Consider the following 19,690-nt stretch of genomic DNA (forward strand, 5'->3'; position numbering starts at 1 on the left):
TAACACTGTTTTGTTGCTTATGTGTGGAATATCAGATCAAATAGAACATCTTTTTAAGATTTTGGAGAAATGTCGCAGCTGTGATATCAAGCCTTTGACATTTAGAGTTACTGCAAAATCAAAACCAACAGTAAGTAAAAAAATTGTACTCAGCTGTTCGCATGACAACATATAAAGAACACGGGACGGGTTAACTATGAGCAACACACAAGCTGAAAATTCAAGCTCAGATCTGTTTAGTGTTCATCGTTATCACGAGAAGCTTAGCTGCGAACTACCGGGCGCGTCCACAGGTTGCGGATAGTGCAACTGCAACTGCAGTCGCGGACAATCAGCGATTTGGAGCGGATGTTTTCAGTGAGGGGCAGGGCAGCACGGGTTATTGCATAACTAATGAGTACCTATGATTTGTAATTGGGGCCTTTAAATAACCAACCACCGTAACCACCGTAGCGCAAAGATTCGAATCCTGGCGAGACCGTCAGCTGCCTCCACGTAATGCCATGTGGCTACAACAACAGAAAAATAAGACAAAGCAAAGCAGATAGTTGAGGTAGTTGGTAGATAGTTGGTAGCTTGCTCGGATTACCCGTGCGGGAGTCGAACCGATTCCCACCAGATGCCAGTTCTTTCGCTATTCTGGTATCACAATGGACTACAATTGCTTAAGTGAGTCCGTTTAGAAAATAGAGTGCGACTATTACCTAACCTTAACTAATCTAACCCATATTTAATAGTATCCGCTAATACTAGATTCAAATATCCTAAGGTTTGTTTAAAAAAATCTTCTTAAAGCAAAAGAAGTAACTGGTAAACCTCTTTAAGACGTTTATGACGGTGTCAGAAGTCTGACAAAAGGATGTCAAAAGTCAGGCAACACAATTAAATGTTAACATAAAGTGAAAAGTTCACGAACTTTACAACATCATACATTAAAATTATGCAAGGTTTTATTTTATTCCCCAATTAACCCCTTCACTACCGAATTAAAAGTAGCAATGATAAAATTATTTTCTCCTCACATCTAGTTAAATGCTATGCTAAGAAGCACAAAAATCCTTTTTTCGAGAATATAGCGCAGAGGTTAGAATGTTCGCCTTTGACGCTGAACGCCTGTGTTCGAATCCTGGCCAGAAAATCAGACTATGCCATCATAATACTTCTCCCCAAAGAGGTGTCGCACTGCAGCACTCCGTTCGGACTCGACTATAAATAGCAGACCCCTTATCATTGAGCTTAAACTTCAATTGGACAGCACACATTGATATGTGACAAGTTTGCCCCTATTCCTTAATGGAATGTTCATAGGCAAATATGAATATGCATAGAAAGCAGGTATACATCACAGCAATATGGAAATGATAGATTCAACTTAAGCCCCTTCTATGTCCTAGCAGACCGGTCCATACCTCAAATTCTCTAAGATGAAGACAACCACATCAAAAAAGTCACTATCAACCGAACGACCCTTGCTGTTGTTGTAGCCACATTTTTATGTGGAGGTGGCGATCCTCGTCAAGCTCCTGTAGGTAAACAAGCTCGTTTCTGTCCAAATGACCGATCGCCGCGGGAACAGGGTGGCGCCATTGGTTATTTAAAGGCGCCAATAACTCATATTGCCATAACGAGCATCATAGGCACTCAGTACTTGTGCTAGAGCCGGTGCCGCCCGGCCTCTCACTGAGACTTTCGGCTCGATACCGCTAGTAGCGCCCGGTAGCTCGCAGCTAAGCTTCTCAATGTTCCAGCCTGCGTGGTGCTATCCCGTGCCGGGACCGAACGACCATTAGTGAAAGCATGCTGATAGCGGCGTACTTGTATTTAAGACAAAGGATGAAAACATGGCGCAGAGAGTAGCGCGGTGTCCTCGCCTTCGTATGATGAAGCTAGATACAAGAAATTAGGAAAGAATCGCAGAGGTTGGTTGCTACAAGCCCTTCGATGCTTGTAGCAACCAACAATATAAAGTGTTTGTATTGTACTTGACATATATTTTATTTGCATTATCATATTGTGCGGCTAGTTATGCCCTATACACATGGCTTCAAATTTCAAGGTCATATTCATACTCCACTTCCAATTCATACTTACTTTACTTTAATTGGCTATGGCAGAATATTTGACCTAGACAACGCAGCCGTTGTATTTTGATGTGTCATACAGCTCGTGGTTCATACATCGCCTATATTCTCCATTATCGCAAACTGGTCCATATATTTTACGAAGAATCTTTCTCTCCAATACTCCAAGCACTGCCTCATCTGCTTTCACAAGTACCCATGCTTCAGACCCATATAACAGCACGGGTAGTATCAGTGTCTTGTATAGTGAAATCTTCGTCTGTCGAGAGGTGGCCTTGTTTCTAAACTGCTTACTTAGCCCAAAGTAGCATCTGTTTGCAAGTATTATTATTCGGTTAATCTCAAAACTGGTGTCATTCGTTTCGGTTACGGCGGTGCCGAGGTAGATAAAGTTACTATCTCAAAGTTGTGGTTCCCAACTTTCTCCATTTTCTTTATCTGCTCGGATGTACAAGGCGTTTAGGGAGTTGAAACCATCCATTTCGTCTAATCTCCATTTACTGCCAGACCAATTTTCACTAACTATCTTTCAATTCTTTCAAGTGTTGCAGTTACTATTGTACTTCCGGTGACCGACCTATGATATCGATGATTAGTGTGCCATATCTATTCACATCTGCATCTCGTATAATCCTCTCCAACAGGATTTTAAAGAGATCACACGATAGGCTGTCTCCTTGTCTGAAACCTCGTTTAGTATTAAATGGTTCAGAGAGTTTCTTTCCTATTCTTACTGAGGAACGCGTATCAGCAAGTGTCATCCTGCAGAGTCTTATTAATTTTGCAGGGATACCTAACTCAGACATGGCTTGAAGTACCTTTGAACGTAAAGGAGTATCGAAAGCGGTTTTATGGTCAACAAAGAGATGATAGGTGTTGATTTGTCCTTTTCGGGTCTTTTCCAGGATTTGGAGCAGTGTGAATATCTGGTCCAGGGTGGATTTACCAGGTCTAAAGCCGCATTGATAGGGCCCAAGTATCCCATTGGCTTTAGGTTTTACTCTTTCACACAGTACGCTCGAGTGCATCTTGTATGCGATGGGAAGGAGACTTATTTCTCTGTAGTTGGCACATTTCGTCTTGCCTCCTTTCTTGTGTAAGGGACTTAGTATGCCGAGGTTCCAATCATCGCGTATGCGCTCTTCTAGTCAGATTACGCAGATGAGCTGATGCATACGCCTTATTAGGGTGTCGCCTCCGGTCTTAAATAGTTCAGCGGGTAATGCTTTGGCTCCTGCTGCCTTGTTGTTCTTTAGTCGTGTCATTGCTACTTGGAGCTCATTCTGACTAGGAGGTAAACATGCTATACCATCATCATTGATTGGTTCTGCGGTATCCTCTTCGCCGCCAATGTCGGACACTAGCAGTTGGGTAAAATGTTCTTTCCATATCCTCAGCATGTTATCTGTGTCAGTTACCAGATTTCCTTCTTTGTCACGAGGATGTGCCTGCAGCAAAGCCATCGGTTTGATGTTTAATTCATTGGTAGAATTTCCGGTCTTCATTCTGACTCCTGTACATCTCAATTCGCTCACACTCACGTCTTTCCAGTTTCTTCTTCTTCCTGCGGAATAGACGTTTCTCCTCTCTCCTTTTCTCCCGATACCACTCCTTCATCTGGCGTGTTTCTACTGATTGCAGGGTTGCTCTATATGCCGCATTCTTGGCTTCAATTGTATCTCATCACTTTTGGTCGTACCATGGGTTTCTTGGATGAGGCTTCCGGTACCCAAGTACGGATTTTGCGGCATTTTCCATGGAGTGGACAGTAGTTTGCCACTGCGCCATTATACCATCGGAACAAGGAGTGCTTTCTTCAAGCAGTTGGGTCAGTCGAGTGGAGTATGCCGCTGGCATCTGTTGTGTTTGCAGCTTTTCAATGTCCAGCTTGCGTGCAGTGTCAGATCGTACTTTCCTTGCCATGTTCAAACGGGTGCGAACCTTTGCTGCCACAAGGTAATGATCCGAATCTATATTCGCTCCACGGCTCGATCGAACATCTAACACGCTGGATGAATGTCTTCCATCTATCACAACATGATCAACTTGGTTCCTCGTGTTTTGATTTTTATGTTGAAATCTGGTGCTACTAACTACCATGTTTTTTTACGAAATCTATTCTATCCTCTATTATTACTCTATCTATTACTATTCCTTTGTTTCTCATAGTAGTTGTCATAGTTTTCCGGGCGTGGGTTACTGGCCCAGCGCCCCAACCGCATAGGCTTTTTGGGATTGCACATGTATATCCCTTGTTGTGGCGAGCCGCTTGCTCCAAGATCCGGCACTCGCCTCCAGCCGCCCCTAACCTGGGAACAGACGCTGATTTTGACCATTGGTTATTTGAAGGCGCCAATAACTCGCCTTGTCATGTCGAGTATCACTGGCACTCAGTATTTAATAAAGAGCCTCACTGAGACTCTCCTCTCGAAAATCAAAAATCGCTAACTGCCCGCGAGCTTTCCACCATCCGCAACCTGTGGACGCACCCGGTAGCTTTCAGCTAAGCTTCCCGTGATAACGATGGACACCACACAAGTCGGAGCTCAAAGTTCCAGCCTGTGCAGTTATCCCGTGTCGGCCGGGCTTCCAATTCAGAATCGACCCATAATTCTCTTTCCAAAAACCTTTAATTTGCAATGTATGTTGTACCGATGGGTCGGTCGGGGCTTGAAGTTGTCCGGCTAAGGACAACTTCGAAGCCGATTATGCATAAAAGCACACACACACACAAACTAATAAGAATTCATTTTTATTTTGATTTCAGCAGAGACATGCGGACATAGAAGTGTTTTGGCTTTTAAACATTGTAAATATATTGGGTTGCCCAAAAAGTAATTGCGGATTTTTTAAAAGAAAGTAAATGCATTTTTAATAAAACTTAGAACGAACTTTAATCAAATATACTTTTTTTTACACTTTTTTTCTAAAGCAAGCTAAAAGGAACAGCTGATAACTGACAGAAGAAAGAATGCAATTACAGAGTCACAAGCTGTGAATAAATTTGTCAACGCCGACTATATGAAAAATCCGCAATTACTTTTTGGGCAACCCAATAATAAGCGTATCTTAAACTAAATGCTAATTAGTCTCGTCATTTGTTTCCATCGGACTGCCTCTGGCTACAAAATCAGCGTAGAACTGGGGAATGAATGATTTATCCGAATTACCTTCGTATATTTCATATACAGTGGCTTTATCTCGGACGCGGAATGTAAATTCATACACTGTATGCAGGCAGTTGACTTTCGACATCAATTGTTCGACTTGTTCAAGAAAATAATTTAAAAATCCAAAACATACAGCCGGATCCCACGAATATTTCTACGCCAAAGAAAGAAGTAATTTATGTTAATTTTAAAGGGTTTCAAATGTACCATGTATTCGGTGGCCTTACCCGCGGCATATCCGATATCTTCATGCATTCAATTGGGGTTTCAACAAATCCTCCAAAACTCTTGTAGCCCACATAGATATCATCGATGGCTGATAAATACGACTGTATCCAATATGTTAAAAACTTATTTTCTTTATCCTTTACATTAGCCCATAATTGTTTGGTAAAAACAAAACGACATTTGTCCAAAGCCTCCATGTCATCACTGAAAGAAATACAAACAAAAAAAATGTCTATGAATAATCGGATTAAAAAAAAATTTGCTTGCCTAAGGCATTTCATTTACAGTCATTTAGGCGGGTGATTCAAACGGCTTTCCTTGATTTGGATTTTAAAATCCACATCATGGTAGGAAAGCAGCTACTAATTTGAATTAGTCGGCGAACGAAAGCCATATTTTGGAGAAGTTGGATACTATGTACATACATCATGGACCATACATGGATGCTTTTTAGGAACTTAAGACTTTCAATCTTAATTGGATACTTCATATACATACATCTTTAAGGGAGATACGCTCTATACAAGAGCCATATACAAGTGCCGACAGATGTGCACCGCATTTCACATGTTGTTTAGGGGTTTAAAGCAGCTCAAAAAGTTCAAAATTTCAGCAAAATCGATCAGAATGTGTCTTTTACAACCTTGGATAATTAAATAGAGAGTTATATCGCAGCTTTACACAAAATTACCTAATTGTTATCATAACGGGACACAAAGGAGTACGATGAAATTGGCGCGACAAGTGCCCCATGCCATACACCTAATCCAGTAATCGGCTTGTTGTGCACTCCAAAAACTATTGGGTTGCTCAAAAAGTAATTGCGGATTTTTCATATAGTCGGCGTTGACAAATTTTTTCAACGGCTTGTGACTCTGTTATTGCATTCTTTCTTCTGTCAGTTATCAGCTGTTACTTTTAGCTTGCTTTAGAAAAAAAGTGTAAAAAAAGTATATTTGATTAAAGTTCATTCTAAGTTTTATTAAAAATGCATTTACTTTCTTTTAAAAAATCCGCAATTACTTTTTGGGCAACCCAATATAAAGTAGCCTGTAAAAAGAAAATTTTAAATAAGTCTAACAGATATCGGCACTTATGTGGGGACACAATACCAGACATGAGCCAACTTAGGAGAGTGGTATTGAAAACAATTAAGGATTTTGTAAGTAGCACGGAATTGCTAATTTAAAATTTTCTTTTTAGAGGCTACTTTATAGTTTTTGGAGCGCACAACAAGCCGATTACTGTCTTAGGTGTATGTCCATAGTGGCATGGTGCAGATTTATACCTTTCGACTGCAACACTGTGGAAAATTTTTTTTCCACTGGCCTTGCTGTAGGCACGTGTGGCATTTGTATCCAAGCCCAGTGCAGTGGCATCAGATATAATTGGATCCGAAAAATTCTTATATATAACAAGCAAGTGCGTGCTTAGTTCGGCCGGGCCAAATCTTATACACCCTCCACCATGGATCGCATTTTTCGAGTTCTATGCGCGGTATCTCTTTTTTGGGCAAACATAGAATATTGAATGGAGCTATATCAAGTTATAGTCAGATTCGGACCAAGAAGCAAAATTGGGAGATAGGTTTATACGGGAGCTGCATATAGTTATTGATCGATTCAGACCATATTAGACACGTTTGTTGAAGGTCATGAGAGAAGCCGCTGTACAAAATTTCTGCCAAATCGGATGAGAATTGCACCCTCTAGAGGCTCAAGAAGCCACGATCCCAGATCGGTTTATATGGCAGCTATATCAGGTTATGAACCGATTTGAACCATACTTAGCACAGTTGTTGGAAATGGTACCAAAACACCATATGCAAAATTACAGCCAAATCGGATAACAATTGCGCCCCCTAAAAGCTGATGAAGTCAAGACCCCAGATAGGTTTATATGGCGCTATATCAAAACATGGACCGATATGAACCATACTTAGCGCAGTTGTTGGAAGTGATACCAAAACACCACGTGCAAAATTTCAGTCAAATCGGACGAGAATTGCGCCCCCTGGAGGCTCAAGAAGTCAAGATCCAAGATTGGTTTATATGGCAGCTATATCGAAACATGGACCGATTTTGCCCATTTACAATTCCACTGTATTTGAGCAAAATTTCAAGCGGCTAGCTTTACCCCTTACCCTAATTTTCATAAACGCCAAATCTCGGGGATGGGTGTTGCGATTTAAGCGAAATTTTGTGTGCCATTTTATAGTAACCATTATTTTATAGTAAAATTTGGTATATAAATTTCGGATGGAGTACCTAGAGCGCCACCTCACCCCCAAACCCAGCAAATATATATAAAGACCAATCATGACAATATGGGTCTCAAATGAAAAGTATTTAAGATTAGAAAACTTATCTTATAGACCCCTACACTTTTTTTAGATCGGACTTTATTTCGATATAGCGGATATTGAGCCCATTAAAAGAGCATTTTTCATCCGATTTCGATGAAATTTTAAACAGAGGGTTTTTGTAGACCTCCACACTCCTTTGTTGAATGTGGTCTAGGTCGAACCATATTTGGATGTCACTGTCATATAGACCGATCTCCCGAAATAGAGTATTGAGTCCATAAGAGGAGAATTTTTCATTCGATTTCGATGAAATTTGAAACAGTGAGTTTTTGTTAACCTCTGCACTCCTTTGACGAATGTGGTCAAGGTTGGACCATATTTGGATGGCTGCCATATAGACCTATCTCTATTCTCTATGGGTAAATGCCATTTGGCTATTACCCATCGCCTCCAGACGGCATAGAGATCGTATCATATGCGGACGATTGTATGATCATGGCATCAGGCCCCATACCCATTGTTGACATCTGCGATATGTTGAACGTCTACCTCAACGAACTTGCCTCATATTTCGCTACAAGAAATCTCAAAATATCTGCCACAAAATCTTCAGCCACACTGTTCAACTTCAAATACGCGTGAGGTGAATACTGAGCTGACTGTGATGGTCGATGGAGAAATGATTCCGACCATCAAGTGTCCCAAAATGCTTGGCGTCACATTTGACAGCTCTTACACATTCTCCCTACATGCCACAGCAATTTGCGATAAAGTCAAAAGCATAAACAATCTCCTCAATTGGCCGGTCTGTGGTAAGTTATGCAGCGCCAGTGTGGTCTCGTCAACTTTGTGACACGCAGTGGAATAATATTCAGATCTGCCAGAATGCCGCCCTCCGAACTGCGACGGGCTGTCTCCTCAGTTCTCATATGGACAACCTCCAACAGAAGACAAAGATTCTACTAGTGGGAAGACATAACTACATGCTGTCTAAGCAATAGCTTTTGGGCAGAGACTATCCAAATCATCACCTAGTGGATAGATATCCACCGGTAGATCTACATGATCTAGAGCGTGAGGTTCAGCGCTACAATAGAGAACCTCTAGATCAAGCGGTATATCAAGCAAGTCTAGACAACAATCATGCAGACACGGTAGCAGTTGCGGTAAATGGCTACCGGGTGAATGTAGTCCTTGGAGAACGACCGCCTCCCATTGTACCTGAAGAACTTGACCTCCACGGGTAAACCAGTTTAGTTCTGGCTTAATTACGTTCCGGCAGATGCAGCCGCCTCAACTCCTACAGAGCAAGGATTGATGCCGACGTTGTATGTCCCGACTGTAACCAGGGACAGCACGATACACGTCACCTGTTTAATTGCCCAGCCAAACCCACTCGACTCAGACACAGATCCCTGTGAACGCACCCCATTATAGTTGCAGAGTTCCTGAATCTGGACAGTCAACAGAATCAAGCAGACAAAAGATAGAACACAACAACATCACCATAAACTGTTACGGATTCTGACTAAAGGGGGATTTGAAGCCATCTGCTACACATGATATACTTCAATCACATGGCAGCCGGTTATACGTATCGGATTGACCCGATGGGATCCTCCATCGGCAAGGGCTGCCGTCTCGGTGTACAACACACTGCTACAACAACAACAACAACATAATATACTTAAAATAAATCTGAGGTGTAGGGATTCGAATCAGCTACGCATAAATTCCGAACGGTCGAAGGGTTCTTGGAGATGGCATACAATCAGGCTAGACCTAGGGGTCTGAATTGTAACCCAGAGACGACTGAAAACTGTCCGTTCACGAGAAAGATGATGGTGAGCCATTTTAAAGCGACACGTTTCCTCAATGCAACGATTTCGATATCCTATGGGTTTAAAAAGTAGCTTAGTAGCTACATATATTTTATTTTAACTTACAGATTTTCAATCTTCTCCTCGGAAATGATGCCCTGAGCTTCGCCAGCATATAGAATTTCATAATTTCCCAACTTACAGCGATGCAAAACACTTTGTGTTATGTTTTCATTGATTGGTTCATCGCAATTTGGAGGCTTTTCAGGGGAATCTAAAAAAATACGGAAATGTAAATTTATTAATTTTTTCGGAAATTATTTTTTTTTTGTTTTGTTTTCAAGAAAATCATATTTTCAAGTGTTTTAATAACCTCCACCATAGGGTGGGGCTATACTAATTTCGTTATTCTGTTTGAAACTCCTCGAAATATTAGTCTTTTAAGTCAATCTAAGCATGTCCGTCCGTCTGTCTGTCGAAAGCGCGCTAACTTTCGAAGGAGTTAAGCTAGCCGCTTGAAATTTTACACAAAAACTTCTTATTAGTGTAGGTCGGTTGGGATTGTAAATGGGCCATATTGGTCCATATTTTGTGTAGCTGCCATATAAACCCATCTTGGATCTTGACTTCTTGAACCACTATCTGATTTGGCTGAGAATTTTACATGAGGTGCTTTGTTATGGTTTCCAACAACTGTGCTAAGTATGGTTGCAAAGTATGATTCAAATCAGTCCATAACCTGATATAGCTGCCATATACACCGATCTGGGATCTTAACATCTTAAGCAATGCTGCCGTTTTTGGTAGGTTCCTATCAAAATTGGTAGGTTTTTTTCTCTTGGTAGGTTGGTAGGCTGACCACAATTTTTGGTAGGTTTTCCAACATATAAATACTAAGTTAATTACTGAAAAAATCGCAGGGGATAACTCAAAATTAATTCACTGCTTGTCGTTACTGATGAGCGAGACCAAATACTGTAAAGGGGTCTCATTGTTTTAAATTTCGGTAAAAAGGGCGTAAGTTCTGATATTGACTGTTACTGGTACGAGTGTTAAGGGATCTCTTTGAAATTTCATAAATTCTGGATAGAAAATGCGTCTTTGAGCGTTCAATCTGATGTGGCAGCCGCATACAAAGCTGTTGAGGGGTCCATGCAACTCACTGGAACGACGCAAATTGTTAGTCAAAGCACATTTCTTGGCCCAAACATTTAAGTCAGGAGATAGCTTTAACCCACCATACATTCGAGGCCACCGTAGCGCAGAGGTTAGCTTGTCCGCCTATGGTTCGAATCCTGGCGAGAACATCAGAAAAAATTTTCAGCTATGGCTTTCCACTGGCAAACATTTGTGAGGTAATATGCCATGTAAAACTTCTCTCCAAAGAGGTGTCGCACTGCGGCACGCCGTTCGGACTCGGCTATAAAAAAAGGAGGCCCCTTATCATTGAGCTTAAACTTGAATTGCACTGCACTCATTGATAGGTGAGAAGTTTGCCCCTGTTCCTTAGTGGAATGTTCATGGGTAAAATTTGTTTGTTGTATATCACCATACAGGGCATCATTGAACGTAGGGCTATACAGCCCTATTCTGAATAACAATTCCCTGGATGTTTATTTCCTACTCCCTATTCCCCTATTCTGAATAACAATTTACTGGGAGTTTGTTCCTTACTCCCTTTTCCCTTATTCGAAACTAACTTTGAAAAATGTAAAATATCTACCAGGGAAAAAAGTAGATATTGTGAATCGAAATAAAAGGGAGAATGACACAATAAACCTTGGAAAAATTCCCCCAAAACAAAGAAAAGGAAGCTAGGATAAAAAAATTATGAATTTAGACCAATATGTATAAAGCGTTGTCGCTAAGTGGCACTCCGTTCGGAGTCGGATACTAAAAGGGAGTTCATTTAGCTTAAGGTATGTAGAATCGGGTGGCACTCAATGATATGCAAAAAGTCTTCTGCCTGTTCCTTAATGGAATATTCGTGGGCAATTTTTCAAAAATACTTGGCGCCACATTTGGCAGCATGACTTATATAAATCGCTATAAGTCGCTTTTCAGCAACACTATTTCCCGTCCCTACCACCAAGAAAAGCAGCCGCCGCCCTGAAATGTCGATTAGATCTTCAAGTTCTAGCTCCATTAAAGTGGAATTTTTGTTTAAGCGACGTATGATGCAGACCACCACAGCATTTGTGACGGCGAAGGAGAAGCAAACCTCCATACTATACACTAAAGTATTCTGCCCAAGAACGATCTGGTAGATTCAGTCACCTTAACTCCTTTTGGCAAGGGAAAACGCCAACATGCAGGATGTGTACCCAATTCCCGGCACGGGATGGCTGTGAGCACCACACACGCTGGAGCATTGAGGTCCGATATGTGTGGTGTTCATTGCTGTCACGAGAAACATAGCTGCAAGCTACCGGGGGCATTCACAGGTTCCGGATAGTGGAATGCTCCATCCGGAGAAGCTGTAACTGCAATCGCGGACAATCAACGGTATCGAGTGGAGAGTCTCAGTGAGAGGTCGGGTGGCACCGGCTCTTGCACAGATACTGAGTGCCTATGATGCTCGTTATGACAAGGCGAGGTAATGGGGCCTTTAAATAACCAATGGCCAACCTGTTCCCTCGGCGATCGGTCCTTTAGACCGGAAGGAGCTGGCTCACCTACAGAAGCTTGACGTTGATCGCCACATCCACATGAATATGTGGCTTCAATAACAACACGACACAAGCATCTAATTGTTGGATGAAGACGAAAAGTTGTTACCACAACACAGAAATATGGTGGCAAGCTGTAGTCCGTAATTGTGTACTATTACAAACAAAAATTAAAACGAACATTACAAAAGCAACACTAAACATGTTTGTAAACTTTTTTAGCAACCTGTATAAATTCGTTTTGCTCATTTTCCCATTTTATGTTAATTTTTCCAAAAAAAAAAAATGGTTAAATGTTTGGCCAAAACAAAACAGCTGAGGCAAAACAGCTGTTTTCGAAAATTCGAAATTCTCTCTCTTTCTCATATTTTTCCTCTTCCCATTCAATCAGAATATGAGGATTTTATTCGAGGGAGTAATGTATCCCCTGGGAGTATATTCCCAGGGGTATATCCGTCAACAAACAGACGGACGGACATGGCTAGATCCTTTATGAATAACGGCAGTACAATATCGCTTGTAGCGTTGAAAATGTACAATTTGATGTATGGAGTCGCAAAATGGCCTAGACGAGTGACAAAATGGCCTATACCCTAGCGGGTATAAAAACATAGACCGCATTTTTGGCTTGCAGAACATTTGGTAGGTATTGGCCGAATTTGGTAGGATATTTCTAAAATTTTGGTAGCAAATAATTTTCTTGAGTGTGAAAACTGATCTCAAGCCTCTAGAGAGCGCAATTCTCATCCGATTTGGCTGAAATTACACGTACAACGGCTCCTCCTATGGCCTTTAACATACGTGTAAAATATGGTCTGCATCGGTCCATAGCCTGATACAGCTCCCATATAAACCGATCTCCCTATTTGACTTCTTGAGCCCCTAAAGGACGCAATTCTTATTCGAATTGGCTGAAATTTTACACAATGACTTCTACTATGGTCTCCAACATTTAATTCTATTATAGTCCCAATCGGATCATAACTTGATATAGCACCAATAGCATAGATAAAAGGCCAATAGTAGGTCTAAAAGGAGATACCAGGACAAATGCGTTCCATGGTGGAAGGTATATAAGATTCGGCCCGGCCCGATTTTACTTGTTTTGTACCTGTTATGGCGAAAATCAAAAAAAAAATAGAAAAAACAAAATTCTCCAATCATTTAGCTCGTCCCGAAAGAGAAACAAACGGAAAATTTTACTTTTATAGAAAACTAGCCGAACCGGGCCCGCTCCTCAGCGCCTTCTTTAACTCTCTAATTTTTTTTTAAGGTTGTAACATTCCCCCTGAATGCGTATATCGAATTCCTGCCACTGTAGCCTATGTCCGCCTATAACTCTGGACGCCTGCGTTCAAATCCTGGCGATAACATTTGACAAAATTTAAAGAATGCTGATCCCCTCTTATTGCTGGCGACATTTGCCATGCATGGTCTTGTAAGAAATTCTCCCCAAAGAGGTGTTTCACTGCGGCACGCCATTCGGACTCGGCTATAAATAAAGTCCCTTATCATTGATTTTAAACTTGAATCGGAAAGCTTTCATTGATGCGTGAGAAGCGTGTCGCTTCTCGGTCTCTGCGTAAATTTTTACTCCACTCCCAAATAACTTTCTTTTGAGTCCTATATTATCGTATTGGTAAATTAATATAAATATACGCTTCGTGCTCTACTTTCAAATACATTTTATATGAGCCCCATAATGAGATGATCGGTAAATAAAATAAATCGGGGTGGGCCGCAGGGACTTTGTCCGGAAAATGAGTATTAATTTCCCGAAAATCTATCAATTTAAACATCAAATAGCTTTTATATAATAGGGAGGTGTTTTCGGGTGGGGCAGTTTCCCAAACCCACGGCTCTTCAATTGGATATCAAATCTTTTTTATCTTTTTCTCTCAAGCACCTTTCGTTTTGAGCTCTATATTGTCGTGATTGATCTATATACATAGCCATTCAACCAGAAATGAGCCTCATCGCTGAACGGTGAATGAACACATTTCGAACCGAACACTGATTTTGGTAATAAAATTCAATGATTTGCAAGCGTTGCTCGTTAGTAAGTCTATTCATGATGAAATGTCAAAGCATACTGAGCATCTTTCTCTTTGACACCATGTCTGAAATCCCACGTGATCTGTCAAATACTAATGCATGAAAATCCTAACCTCAAAAAAATCACCCTTTATCTATTTATAAATTTGTTTGTAGACATAGTATAACCAAATCTTATATATAAAATTCAATTTGTGTTTGTTTGTTTGTTTCTTATAGATTTAAAAACGGCTGAACTGATAACCTTGAAATTTTCACAGATTGTGTACGTTGGTCTGGAAGGAAACAAAGCCTGTATAATTTTTTGATATCGGGAGGGGGCGTACCCTTCCCCTTACCCCAAAAGTACTACCCAAACATAAAAGGGGACCGATTGGGACAATATGGGATTCAAATGAAAGATATTTAAGAGTATAGTACGAATTTCATAATAAAAGTTGGGTCCAAGTACTTTGGGTGCCGCCCCGCCCTAGCTCCAAAACCCCTTAAAATGGGTTTATTTGACGATCATGACAATATGGGACTCAAATGAAAGGTATTCGAGAGTAGGCATACAAATTCATGTCGAAGAATGGTTGGTCACCCCATCCCCACAAAAACGCCCAAAATGGGCATATTACCCAATTACGGATATATGGGATACCCCCAAATGGGCATATTAGCCGACCACGGCTGTATGGGACTCACATAGATTACGAATGTGACATTAAAATTTGCGTTCAAGTCTAGGTGGCGCTTTTCCAAAAATAAGTCAAATAGGTTGATTGACCCATTATGACAATATGGGACTCAAATGAAAAGTATTTGGGAGTTGAAAACGAATTTAATATCCCATTTTGTAGCCAAGTGTTTGAGGGTACACCCTAAAGCACCCCTTATACTGAACTTCATTTCCGATTATGGCAATATGGAGCTGAACGGTAATTACAAGTAAAGGACGAATTTGATATCTATTTTCAGGGCAAAGTGCCAGTGGCCGCCCCATCCCTAAAACATCCTCTAAACAGTTCATATTTAACGACCATGGCAATACGGGGTCACATTAAATGGGTTTGAGAATGCAGTACGAATTTGATATCCATATTTGAGTCGAGTTGAGTTTTCTGAGAGCCATCCCTCCCCTAAAAAGCTCTTTTTATTACCCTAATTTTCCAAAACACCAGATCTCGGAGATTGGTAATCCAATTCGTTCCAAATATTTTTGCACTCTCACAGTCAAAACAAAACATTCTATTGTTTGGGTCGGGTGCCTGAAGAGTCGTCCAAACCCGCCAAATGGATACAGCGGTCAAAAAAAGTATTCATCATTAGCAAAATTGATAATTAATTCACTTATTTTGGGTAATTGAAGAAAATTTAAAGTAAACAAATAATGCAGTTTTATGCAATAGTTTATTTTTCGTAATATGTTTTAAAATAAATTCAAAAAATAAATTTAATTAGCGCAAAAAATGCAATTTTATATACATACGTAAATAAGCAAAATTGCCGCATTTGGAGTGAAGAGCAACCAGAAGCCGTTCAAGAACTGCCCATGCATCCCGAAAAATGCACTGTTTGGTGTGGTTTGTACGCTGGTGGAATCATTGGACCGTATTTTTTCAAAGATGCTGTTGAACGCAACGTTACGGTGAATGAACACATTTCGAACCGAACACTGATTTTGGTAATAAAATTCAATGATTTGCAAGCGTTGCTCGTTAGTAAGTCTATTCATGATGAAATGTCAAAGCATACTGAGCATCTTTCTCTTTGACACCATGTCTGAAATCCCACGTGATCTGTCAAATACTAATGCATGAAAATCCTAACCTCAAAAAAATCACCCTTTACATACACATTTTTTTGCGAATTTTAAACTTTCCTAAACTTGAGAAATAAAATCTCTAAATATCGATATCGATATATATCGATATCTTTTTCCGGCATTGCGAAAGTACCTTTAAGTTAGTGATAAAGTACTTTTATAGTTTTGTACCATCTAACTTAAATCATCATCCCTGACCAAATCCCTACATAATTTACACACTCAACTGCACAAACACATACATACCAGAAAATCGCAAATGCTCGAACCGTTTGTGATGAACATTCGGGGGAATTCCCTCCCAGGAGCGATCTCCAGCCATATACAGATTACCATTATAACGGGATACCAGTACATGGAAGTCAATTTTTTTTTCGTAGCACCACTGCATAATTTTTGTCAGTGTATATGGCGCTGCTTTTGTGGTAATTCAATGTACTAGTTGAGCTAACTTCAACCGAAGACATGGCATATCGTAATGGCAAATGCAATCTTGACTCCACTGTGCTTGGTTCTTTAAATCGGCACGTTGAATATCCCTTATTCAAATCTAAGGGATACTCCTGCGGCTGTGGTTCTTCAAAAGTATTTCACATACTGTGCCGGTGCATAGTTCTCATAATTGTAGGTGTAGAAACCTAGAAGTTTCGGTCTTTCCATTAAGATTCCTGATATTCCGAACTTACACACATCACAATATTTGATAGTATTAAAAGCACTGTTTGATTGCTCATTTGACTCATGGTTTGAATAAAAATAAAAATATCCGTAATTTTCTCAGTGTTAGCACTGGGTTCGAGTTTATGAACGACTAAAGCGCACTGGTATCGATCGTTAGTAAGACAAATATAAATGAATCAACCGTTGTAAGTATTCAGCGAAAAACAATTTCGTTGTACTAATCTAGGCTTGCCAAGTTCTCAAAGCTACAAGTCGGGAAATGCAATGCAATAAATCGGGATTATGGCTGGTTCTATGTTAGCTTTTCGAAAATTTTTTTCGTGATTACTTTTTTTAGATAATTGATTTTGAAGCAAAAAAAAAAATACTGATTTCATTCAGTAGGACATTTCCTCAATACTTATGGTAGAATTTTAATAAAATTGTCGAAAGCACGCTAACTTTCGAAGGAGTAAAGCTAGGCGCTTGAAATTTTGCACAAATACTTTTTATTAGTGTAGGTCGTTTGGGATTGTAAATGGGCCAAATCGGTCCATGTTTTTTTATACCCATTTTTTGCGAATTTTAAACTTTCCTAAACTTGAGAAATATAATCTCTAAATATCGATATCGATAAATATTGATTTTCGTGAAAATAGGACATATTTGGAAAGAAAGTTTCTTTTTCCGGCGTTGCGAAAGTACCTTTAAGTTAGTAATAAAGTACTTTTATAGTTTTGTACCATTTAACTTAAATCATCATCCCTGACCAAACCCCCAACATATTGCACACACTCAACTGCACAAACACATACATACCAGCAAATAGCAACTGCTCGAACCGTTTGTGATGAACATTCGGGGGAATTCCCTCCCAGGAGCGATCTCCAACCATATACAGATTACCATTATAACGGGATACCAGTACATGGAAGTCGAATTTTTTTCGTAGTAAGACAAATATAAATGAATCAACCGTTGTAAGTATTCAGCGAAAAACAATTTCATTGTACTTATCTATGCTTGCCAAGTTCTCAAAGCTACAAGTCGGGAAATGCAATACAATAAATCGTGATTATGGCTGGTACTGTGTTAGCTTTTCGGAAATTTTTTTCGTGATTACTTTTTTTAGATAATTGATTTTGAAGCAAAAAAAAAATACTGATTTCATTCAGTAGGACATTTCCTCAATACTTATGGTAAAATTTTAATAAAATTGTCGAAAGCACGCTAATTTTCGAAGAAGTAAAGCTAGCCGCTTGAAATTTTGCACAAATACTTTTTATTAGTGTGGATCGATTGGGATTGTAAATGGGCAAAATCGGTCCATGTTTTTTTTATACCCATTTTTTTGCGAATTTTAAACTTTCCCAAACTTGAGAAATATAATCTCTAAATATCGATATCGATAAATATTGATTTTCGTGAAAATAGGACATATTTGGAAAGAAAGTTTCTTTTTCCGGCGTTGCGAAAGTACCTTTAAGTTAGTGATAAAGTTCTTTTATAGTTTTTACCTTTTAACTTAAATCATCATCCCTGACCAAACCCCCAACATAATGCACTCACTCAACTGCACAAACACATACATACCAGCAAATAGCAACTGCTCGAACCGTTTGTGATGAACATTCGAGGGAATTCCCTCCCAGGAGCGATCTCCAGCCATATACAGATTACCATTATAACGGGATACCAGTACATGGAAGTCGAATTTTTTTTCGTAGCACCACTGCATAATTTTTGTTAGAACGCGGCGCCCAGTGTATATGGCGCTCCTTTTGTGGTAATTCAATGTACTAGTTGAACTAACTTCAACCGAAGACATGGCATATCGTAATGGCAAATGCAATCTTGACTCCACTGTGCTTGGTTCTCTAAATCGGCACGTTGAATATCCCTCATTCAAATCTAAGGGATAATCCTGCGGCTGTGGTTCTTTAAAGTATTTCACATACTGTGCCGGTGCATAGTTCTCATAATTGTAGGTGTAGAAACCTAGAAGTTTCGGTCTTTCCATTAAGATTCCTGATATTCCGAACTTACACACATCACAGTATTTGATATTAAAAAGCACTGTTTGATTGCTCATTTGACTCATGGTTTGAATAAAAATAAAAATATCCGTAATTTTCTCAGTGTTAGCACTGGGTTCGAGTTTATGAACGACTAAAGCGCACTGGTATCGATCGTTAGTAAGACAAATATAAATGAATCAACCGTTGTAAGTATTCAGCGAAAAACAATTTCGTTGTACTAATCTAGGCTTGCCAAGTTCTCAAAGCTACAAGTCGGGAAATGCAATGCAATAAATCGGGATTATGGCTGGTTCTATGTTAGCTTTTCGAAAATTTTTTTCGTGATTACTTTTTTTAGATAATTGATTTTGAAGCAAAAAAAAAAATACTGATTTCATTCAGTAGGACATTTCCTCAATACTTATGGTAGAATTTTAATAAAATTGTCGAAAGCACGCTAACTTTCGAAGGAGTAAAGCTAGGCGCTTGAAATTTTGCACAAATACTTTTTATTAGTGTAGGTCGTTTGGGATTGTAAATGGGCCAAATCGGTCCATGTTTTTTTATACCCATTTTTTGCGAATTTTAAACTTTCCTAAACTTGAGAAATATAATCTCTAAATATCGATATCGATAAATATTGATTTTCGTGAAAATAGGACATATTTGGAAAGAAAGTTTCTTTTTCCGGCGTTGCGAAAGTACCTTTAAGTTAGTAATAAAGTACTTTTATAGTTTTGTACCATTTAACTTAAATCATCATCCCTGACCAAACCCCCAACATATTGCACACACTCAACTGCACAAACACATACATACCAGCAAATAGCAACTGCTCGAACCGTTTGTGATGAACATTCGGGGGAATTCCCTCCCA

At 39.7% G+C, this 19,690-nt stretch overlaps 1 protein-coding gene across 1 annotated transcript; it reads right to left on the minus strand.

Moving 5' to 3' along the window:
• Positions 1-4,817: 4,817 nt before the first annotated feature.
• LOC106093821 (decapping nuclease DXO homolog) lies at positions 4,818-18,960 on the minus strand. The gene is made up of 4 exons (XM_059362903.1): positions 18,389-18,960; positions 9,731-9,878; positions 5,479-5,683; positions 4,818-5,405 (listed from the first exon to the last, which is right to left on the minus strand). The coding sequence occupies exons 1-4, from the start codon at positions 18,894-18,896 to the stop codon at positions 5,163-5,165; spliced, it is 1,104 nt and encodes a 367-aa protein (XP_059218886.1). The 5' UTR covers positions 18,897-18,960; the 3' UTR covers positions 4,818-5,162.
• Positions 18,961-19,690: the final 730 nt, after the last annotated feature.

Source organism: Stomoxys calcitrans, chromosome 2 (assembly GCF_963082655.1).
Source record: "Stomoxys calcitrans chromosome 2, idStoCalc2.1, whole genome shotgun sequence".
Taxonomy (NCBI): Eukaryota; Metazoa; Arthropoda; class Insecta; order Diptera; family Muscidae; genus Stomoxys; species Stomoxys calcitrans.